A 9,041-nucleotide genomic window follows, 5' to 3' on the forward strand; every position below is an offset into this window, starting at 1 on the left:
GGGAACACCGTGACGAACAGAAAGACGGCGTCTGGTCTCACTTTGAGGTTGGATGTGAAAAAACAAACGGAAACATACTAAAGTCTTTTTAATGCAGCAGAAACAGTTCATGACTGGTGACAAACGGTCTGCAGACCTGAACACTGCACACGTACACCATCACATGACTGACAGGCCACACCCACAGCGCTTCAGTTGCCTCCCCAGTGTTTACCCATAATTCATCACTGTCAAGCTGCTGCGTGGTCATGCTGTCGGCGCCCCCAGCAGGCTGCAGACTTCACCTCAGCCTGATGATCTGTGTTCTTCAGATGGTCCGTCTGTCCTGGGGGGGGCGCTGGAGGAGACATGCGTCTGTTACATGTCGGAGAGGACAGACAAACAGGAAATGGGTCAGTGTTCATTTCCTGGTTCTGCTCAGCCACTTCCTGTTTGTTCCTCCATGTAGAGATTAATCAGAGGGAATTCTGGGAAGAGGTCAGAGTCCACCTCATTTAAAGGAGCAGTCCAACATTTTCTAAATCTTCTGGTTCTCCATCAGTCGTGTTTGACAGACGACAGTCAGCCTGCATCACAGCAGCTCATTCCTACAGACTGCAGAACTCCCATTGGAAATCTGCCGTTTTAAGTCTCTGTCTCCCGCTGGTGACCACGTGGACGTCCTGTGAACCCTGAGATGTTCTGAACTGGATCAGCAGTCAGACCCACAGGGGAACCCTGTGGAACTCCACAGGTGAGGCTACAGGCAACACCTGACTGTGGAGGAGAACCAGAGGAATTCCAGAAACATCCAGCCGTTTTTAAATCAGCGTTCTGCTCAAAGTATAACTTAAAGTCAACAAAAGGAGAAAACATTCAGTCAGGGGACCACTCCAGGTCCCGGTCCTGGTCCTGGTCCTGGTCCTGGTCCTGGTCCTGATCCCAGTCCAGGTCCTAGCAGAGCTCTGTCCCCCTCTGCAGGTACTGCAGGATGGAGTCGGTTCCCTGTGACGAGCCCCAAACTCTCTTCAAAGCTTCACACTCACGTTCATTCGCCTGTTCAAGAGCAGAACGACTGGAGCTCCTCATCAGAGACTTGGACTCCATCAGGACCTACAGGGGTATACTGGAGTATTAGTACTGTAGTACTGTGAGTATTAGTACTGTAGTACTGTAAGTATTAGTACTGTAGTACTGTAAGTATTAGTGCTGTAGTACTGTGAGTATTAGTACTGTAGTACTGTAAGTATTAGTGCTGTAGTACTGTAGTACTGTGAGTATTAGTGCTGTAGTACTGTGAGTATTAGTGCTGCAGTACTGTAGTACTGTGAGTATTAGTGCTGTAGTACTGTAGTACTGTGAGTATTAGTACTGTAGTACTGTGAGTATTAGTACTGTAGTACTGTAGTACTGTGAGTATTAGTGCTGCAGTACTGTAGTACTGTGAGTATTAGTGCTGTAGTACTGTAGTACTGTGAGTATTAGTACTGTGAGTATTAGTGCTGTAGTACTGTAGTACTGTAGTACTGTAAGTATTAGTGCTGTAGTACTGTAGTACTGTAGTACTGTGAGTATTAGTGCTGTAGTACTGTGAGTATTAGTGCTGTAGTACTGTAGTACTGTGAGTATTAGTACTGTAGTACTGTGAGTATTAGTGCTGTAGTACTGTAGTACTGTGAGTATTAGTGCTGTAGTACTGTAGTACTGTGAGTATTAGTGCTGTAGTACTGTGAGTATTAGTGCTGTAGTACTGTAGTACTGTGAGTATTAGTGCTGTAGTACTGTAGTACTGTGAGTATTAGTACTGTGAGTATTAGTGCTGTAGTACTGTGAGTATTATTACTGGAGTATTGTGAGTATTAGTACTGTAGTACTGTGAGCATTAGTGCTGTGGTACTGTAGTACTGTAGTACTGCGAGTATTAGTGCTGTGGTACTGTAGTACTGTGAGTATTAATGCTGTAGTACTGTAGTACTGAGTATTAGTACTGTAGTACTGTGTGTACTATGAGTATTAGTATTGTAGTACCGAGTATTAGTACTGTAGTAGTGTGTACTGTAGTACTGTGTGTAGTAGTACTGTGTATACTGTAGTACTGTGTATATTAGTAATGTAGTACTGTGTGTATTGTAGTACTGTGTATATTAGTAATGTAGTACTGTGTGTATTGTAGTAGTGTATATTAGTACTGTAGTACTGTGTGTATTAGTACTGTAGTACTGTGTATACTGTAGTACTGTGTGTACTGTAGTACTGTGTATATTAGTACTGTATACTGTAGTACTGTGTATATTAGTAATGTAGTACTGTGTGTACTGTAGTAGTGTATATTAGTACAGTAGTACTGTGTGTACTGTAGTACTGTGTATATTAGTACTGTAGTACTGTATGTATTAGTACTGTAGTACTGTGTATATTAGTACTGTGTATACTGTAGTACTGTGTATATTAGTACTGTGTATACTATAGTACTGTGTATATTAGTACTGTAGTAGTGTGTACTGTAGTACTGTGTATATTGTGTATATTAGTACTGTAGTACTGTGTGTACTGTAGTACTGTGTGTACTGTAGTACTCTGTGTACTGTAGTACTTTATATATTAGTACTGTGTATATTAGTACTGTGTGTACTGTAGTACTGTGTATATTAGTACTGTAGTACTGTGTGTACTGTAGTACTGTGTATATTAGTACTGTAGTACTGTGTGTACTGTAGTACTGTGTATATTAGTACTGTGTATACTGTAGTACTGTGTATATTAGTACTGTAGTACTGTGTGTACTGTAGTACTGTGTATATTAGTACTGTAGTACTCTGTGTACTGTAGTACTCTGTACTGTAGTACTTTATATATTAGTACTGTGTATACTGTAGTACTGTGTATATTAGTACTGTAGTACTGTGTGTACTGTAGTACTGTGTATATTAGTTCTGTAGTACTGTGTGTGCTGTAGTACTGTGTATATTAGTACTGTGTATGCTGTAGTACTGTGTATATTAGTACTGTAGTACTGTGTATATTAGTACTGTGTGTCCTGTAGTACTGTGTATATTAGTACTGTAGTACTATGTGTACTGACCTGGGAGTCGACCGTCACCAGCTCTTTGATCCTCAGCATCACTTCCTGTGTGAAGGTTCCAGGCCAGAGAACCTGAGACACCAAACCTTTAGAACACGCCTCCTGGGCCGTCAGCTTCCTGCCGCTCAGCAGCAGCTCGTTAGCCTGGAACAGAACCCTTTAGCTTAGCCTGGAACCAAACCCTTTATCTTAGCCTGGAACCGAACCCCTTAGCTTAGCCTGGAACAGAACCCTTTAGCTTAGCCTGGAACCGAACCCTTTAGCTTAGCCTGGAACCGAACCCCTTAGCTTAGCCTGGAACCAAACCCTTTAGCTTAGCCTGGAACCAAACCCTTTAGCTTAGCCTGGAACCGAACCCTTTAGCTTAGCCTGGAACCAAACCCGTTAGCTTAGCCTGGAACCGAACCCCTTAGCTTAGCCTGGAACCAAACCCTTTAGCTTAGCCTGGAACCGAACCCCTTAGCTTAGCCTGGAACCGAACCCTTTAGCTTAGCCTGGAACCGAACCCTTTAGCTTAGCCTGGAACCAAACCCTTTAGCTTAGCCTGGAACCGAACCCCTTAGCTTAGCCTGGAACCGAACCCTTTAGCTTAGCCTGGAACCGAACCCTTTAGCTTATCCTGGAACCAAACCCTTTAGCTTAGCCTGGAACCGAAGGCTTTACGGCTGTTTCAAACTCCTACAATTCAACACTGAAGTATAAATTAGGATTTATGAGAGAGGTGAAGTGGTTGGTAGAGAGATGTGGACAGGTACATGAGGAGGTGAGGTAACTGAGGAGGTGAATGAGGAGGTGAGGTAACTGAGGAGGTAACTGAGATGGTGAGGTAACTGAGGAGGTGAATGAGGAGGTGAATGAGGAGGTGAGGTAACTGAGGAGGTGAATGAGGAGGTGAATGAGGTGGTGAGGTAACTGAGGAGGTGAATGAGGAGGTGAGGTAACTGAGGAGGTGAATGAGGTGGTGAGGTAAATGAGGAGGTGACTGAGGAGGTGACTGACCGAAGCGAGGCCCATGATGCGGGGGAAGGTGAAGGAGGAGCAGGCGTCGGGAGTCTGGCCGTAGGAGGTGTACGGCGTCTGGAACCAGGCCTTCTCATTGGCCCACACCACGTCACAGAGCGGCAGGATGGCGGCGCCGAGGCCGAGCGCCGGCCCGTTCACTGCCGCCACAATGGGCTTCCTGAACTGGATGAAGGTGTTGACGAAGGTCCTGAGAGAGAGGAGGCAGAGGTCAGCGACGACCGACCGACTGATGACATCACAAAGGGCCGCCATGACAACCACCTGATGGTTTCGGCCATCTTGATGCTCTCCTTCTTCCTGTCGTCCGTCAGGCGTCTGATGAAATACAGGAAATCAAGGCCGCAGCAGAAGACGCTGCCAACGGCGCTGAGTAACACCAGCTTACTGTCATCTGATGCTGCCATCGTCATGGCGCTCTGGATCTCCTTCATCACCTGAGGGGGAGGAGGGATGTCTGTAACCATGATAACAACTCAGGTGCGTGTGGCACGGCAGGGGCGTGGCCTACCTCAGGGTTCAGCGTGTTGTTCTCGGAGCTCTTGGTGGACAGCAGAATGTGGGTGAAGCCGTCCTGTTTCTTCACCACGATGTCGCGGTAGCGGTAGGCGCTCTCCGTCTGTCTAACGCTGAACCTCAGACGTTTGTCGAAAGCAGAGCGTTCCTCCAGACGGCGTTTCCCTGTTGCACTGGTCACCCCGGCAACAGCGCTCTGCACACCTGACGTCCCATTGGCAGCAACAGCCTCCATTAGCGGCAAGTTACCTGGAGGAGACGGAGGGCGGGTCATCACATATGGATCGCCTGGTCTCATACTGGTTTATTACTGGTTTACTAGTGAGGCTGTTGATGGACAGCAGCTCTGCTTCCTGCAGGACTTTGTGATGTCACAATGGTGATGTCATTGCTGACCATAATGGAACAACCTACAACCAAGGGTCACTCCCCTGTTTCTACCCATGATCCTCTGTGTCCTCATCCTGGTGTGTGAGTGACTGGTGGGTAGTAAAAGTGTTGGAACTGGTCCAGTAGATCACCTCAGCCAGCAGCCACCAAACGGGCTGCAATGGCTGCAACGTGATCCTTTGGGACAACTGCACCTGATCACAGTAGGTCCACTAAAAGAGCTTGTTTGATCCACTGACAGGCTCAGAGTGTTATTCTAAGTGTGTGACAGCATCATGGAAAGGATCCCTACAGAGAGAGACCTGGAAGATCCTTTTGGTTTAACCACAAACAGCACACACACCAGACTACATTCACTAAAACAGGGATTTTAGAGCTGCTGCCTCCATCAGTCAGTGTGTTTGTGTCTGAGGTGATCTACTGGACCAGTTCCAACACTTTTACTGCCTACCAGTCATTCAGACACCAGGATGTGGACAGAGAGGACGCAGGGGGAGAAACAGCAGAGTTACCCTTTACTTTGACTCAATGCCTCATCTGAAATGAGTTCTTTTGTCACTTCAGAGAGGCTGAACCAGACTGAACCACAGTGTGACATCATCTGACCAGGTGACCGTTTACCTGGGCACCAAGAACACAGACTCACACCTGAAAACATGCTGTGTGACCTTTGACATCACCTGTGCCACTGAGGGAGCGCATTGCAGCAGGTGTGACAGGCAGTAGTGGCGGGGGAAGGAGGTTCTGGCTGCGGGGTCTGGTCCCCATACGGGCCCTCTCCTCTCCAGGTCCCAGCTGGACCCCGGCAGGTTTCTCCAGCAGAGCGACCTCCGGCGGGACCAGGTGGACATCCAGAGCTCCGGCCTCCAGACTGTGGGCCGCCTCGCTGGGCGACTCCTCCGAGTCCAGGCGGTTGTTCATTGGACTCTTGGGAACCAGGATCTTGATGCCGGTCTTGGACAGGTCCACGCTGCGGCGGGCCGAGCCGGCAGGAGATGCAGACATCAGACCGCTGCCCAACCTGCCAGCCAGAGGAGGCTGCTGGGCACCGACAGAGGCCAAGCGGACCAGCCCGGCGGGGGGCAGGTGAGCCGGGCCAACAGCAGGTCTCACCTGGTCACAGTCTCCAGTTACACCTGCGCTGACGTCACTGCTGATGTCAGCGCGGACAGCTGCAGTGGGCGGCGGCTGGCAGGGTGGTCTGTGGGAGGGGCTGCAGGGGTGGCTGGGCGAGCTGCGGGTGGAGCGCAGTAACGTGGCGTCCCTCTGGCGCTCGGCGTACTGACGGTTGAAGTCGTGGACGTAGATCATACAGGTGGACAGGTTACTCTCAGGCTCCCAGGTGTCCCCCTCTGACCCGTAACCTCTCCACCTGACCAGGTACTCCACACGCCCCTTCTTACTCTTCCTCTTATCCACGATCCGCTCCACCTGCACGAGGAACGCTGTGAGCTCAGCACCATAATAATCATCATCATCAACACAACCTGTAACAGGCCCCCCCCATGCAGAAACAGCTGCTGATAAACTAAACTCTGTGTTCTCTCTGACCAGGTCCAGGTGAGGGGGACCAGCCCCTCCCTCTCCATTCACCGTCTTCATCAGGCCTTTCGCCAAAACGTCACCACCAGAGGATCCACAGAGCCAGCAGGCATCACAGGATCGGCGTCTATGCAGATGACATGTTGTTGTATCTACAAACCCCTCTGTCACCATGACAACAAAACCTCCACTTACTCCACAACCTGGATCACCCACCCCAAACTTCCTGAAATTAATTATTCACTCTCATTTGAATTCAGTTCATTCAGTCAGTCCATCAGACACTGAAGTGCTGCTAATAATCAGACAATACACACCTGCAGGTCCCACCTGCTCCAGAACTTCAGCACTGGTTAAATCACTTCCTTGAATATCTACAACTCAACTTTTCCATAAAATAAATCAACCCAAACTGTCCTTCCCCGACTTCTCCAAACAGAAGCCTGTTCAGGATTTTACCTCAGTCAACAACCAGCATTCACTCCTCTCACACACACCTGTCTGATGTCTGGATACCTGTTACACCTCTCACCTGTAAGCGTGTCACGCTGAGACTATTTTTTAAAAGACTGAAAAATGTGTTATGTATTTTCATGCCCTACATGAACATTACAGTATAACCATGCTGGCTCCATGTTAATCATCGCTGCAGTCTGCAGGTGGCTCACACCTGATCAGTGTGATCAAAATGTAAAACTATACCTGTCTGTCAGACATTTTAACTCTCGGCACACTGACCTGTTAGCACTGAGTTAGCTCTCAGTTAGCACATAGTTGAGGCAACGTAGGGGAGGCTAACTCTGCTGGCTAATTAGAGAGGCTAACCCCCTAGCCCTAACCCGCTTGTGGTGTTTAACCGACGGACACTGGCTGACTTTAACGAGCCAACTAGCTGCGAACTAACCAGTTTATTCCACTTTTCTGTCGTCACCGCGTAAAGTTCACAAAGTTAACTCTGTCGTTAGCTACCGTTAGCATATTAGCATTAGCTCGCGTCACCTCGTAGAACTCTTCCGTAGCCATGGAGACTGTGCGCGCGCACGAGCAGCTTCCAGAAGCTTCTTCAGACGAGCAGCAACATGAGAGAAACGTGAACACCTGAGGTCCGCTCTCACCTGCAGTCCGACCGCTCACTAACAGTACGCCTCGGTAGTTTATCAGAGTTAACTAGCTGTTAGCACACTAGCTCCCCGTAACATCCGGTCTGACTGTCTGACATTCAAAATAAAAGCTCCGGACCGCGACTGAGACTCATTTCCGGCACTGAAACGTTTAATTACAACTAAAAGTTTTTTTTTTTTTTTACCTTTAAGTCAAATGACTTAATTAACCCATTAACGATTAGATAATAACAGCATGTTAATGCTGGGAAATAAATGCACAAATGAATGACATTTTAAATGATTATATGTAAGTTTTATGAGAGGTAAAACGAACCAAATAATACAAAAGCATCTCTTAATTTTTTATACCTGTTATGGATTTTGATATTCCTTTGCCCTCCCAAAGTCCTCTGATTGGTCGGTATCAGTCTATAAAGAAGCGTCCTCTGATTGGTCGGTATCAGTCTGTGTAAAGAAGTGTCCTCTGATTGGTCGGTATCAGTCTGTGTAAAGAAGCGTCCTCTGATTGGTCGGTATCAGTCTGTGTAAAGAAGTGTCCTCTGATTGGTCGGTATCAGTCTGTGTAAAGAAGTGTCCTCTGATTGGTCGGTATCAGTCTGTGTAAAGAAGTGTCCTCTGATTGGTCGGTATCAGTCTGTGTAAAGAAGCGTCCTCTGATTGGTCGGTATCAGTCTGTAAAGAAGCGTCCTCTGATTGGTCGGTATCAGTCTGTGTAAAGAAGCGTCCTCTGATTGGTCGGTATCAGTCTATAAAGAAGCGTCCTCTGATTGGTCGGTATCAGTCTATATAAAGAAGCGTCCTCTGATTGGTCGGTATCAGTCTATAAAGAAGCGTCCTCTGATTGGTCGGTATCAGTCTGTATAAAGAAGCGTCCTCTGATTGGTCGGTATCAGTCTATAAAGAAGCGTCCTCTGATTGGTCGGTATCAGTCTGTAAAGAAGCGTCCTCTGATTGGTCGGTATCAGTCTGTGTAAAGAAGCGTCCTCTGATTGGTCGGTATCAGTCTGTGTAAAGAAGCGTCCTCTGATTGGTCGGTATCAGTCTATATAAAGAAGCGTCCTCTGATTGGTCGGTATCAGTCTATAAAGAAGCGTCCTCTGATTGGTCGGTATCAGTCTGTGTAAAGAAGCGTCCTCTGATTGGTCGGTATCAGTCTGTAAAGAAGCGTCCTCTGATTGGTCGGTATCAGTCTGTATAAAGAAGCGTCCTCTGATTGGTCGGTATCAGTCTATATAAAGAAGCGTCCTCTGATTGGTCGGTATCAGTCTGTATAAAGAAGCGTCCTCTGATTGGTCGGTATCAGTCTGTAAAGAAGCGTCCTCTGATTGGTCGGTATCAGTCTATAAAGAAGCGTCCTCTGATTGGTCGGTATCAGTCTATAAAGAAGC

At 47.6% G+C, this 9,041-nt stretch overlaps 1 protein-coding gene across 2 annotated transcripts; it reads right to left on the reverse strand.

Moving 5' to 3' along the window:
* Nucleotides 1-73: 73 nt before the first annotated feature.
* On the reverse strand, nt 74-7,720 carry cdyl (chromodomain protein, Y-like). 2 transcript variants are annotated; one of them, XM_070845645.1, is made up of 7 exons: nt 7,645-7,720; nt 5,668-6,418; nt 4,593-4,846; nt 4,346-4,518; nt 4,061-4,271; nt 3,062-3,205; nt 74-1,092 (listed from the first exon to the last, which is right to left on the reverse strand). In XM_070845645.1, exons 2-7 carry the CDS (start codon nt 6,296-6,298, stop codon nt 934-936), a joined length of 1,572 nt encoding a protein of 523 aa, XP_070701746.1. In that variant the 5' UTR covers nt 6,299-6,418; nt 7,645-7,720; the 3' UTR covers nt 74-933. The 2 variants fall into 2 exon arrangements, with proteins under 2 accessions (XP_070701746.1, XP_070701745.1); XM_070845644.1 differs by having other exon boundaries at nt 7,529-7,714.
* Between the last annotated feature and the right edge of the window lie 1,321 nt (nt 7,721-9,041).

The sequence above is a fragment of the Pempheris klunzingeri genome, chromosome 15 (genome assembly GCF_042242105.1).
Source record: "Pempheris klunzingeri isolate RE-2024b chromosome 15, fPemKlu1.hap1, whole genome shotgun sequence".
In the NCBI taxonomy this organism is placed as follows: domain Eukaryota; kingdom Metazoa; phylum Chordata; class Actinopteri; order Acropomatiformes; family Pempheridae; genus Pempheris; species Pempheris klunzingeri.

Excerpts from the sequence above, each read along its gene's own strand:
- cdyl (XM_070845644.1), bottom strand. The coding sequence starts at position 7,552 with ATGGCTACGGAAGAGTTCTACGAG. Across the intron at positions 4,847-5,667 it reads GCGCTCCCTCAGTGGCACAG|GTAACTTGCCGCTAATGGAG; the intron begins GTGATGTCAAAG and ends CGTCTCCTCCAG. Across the intron at positions 4,272-4,345 it reads AAGATGGCCGAAACCATCAG|GACCTTCGTCAACACCTTCA; the intron begins GTGGTTGTCATG and ends CCTCTCTCTCAG.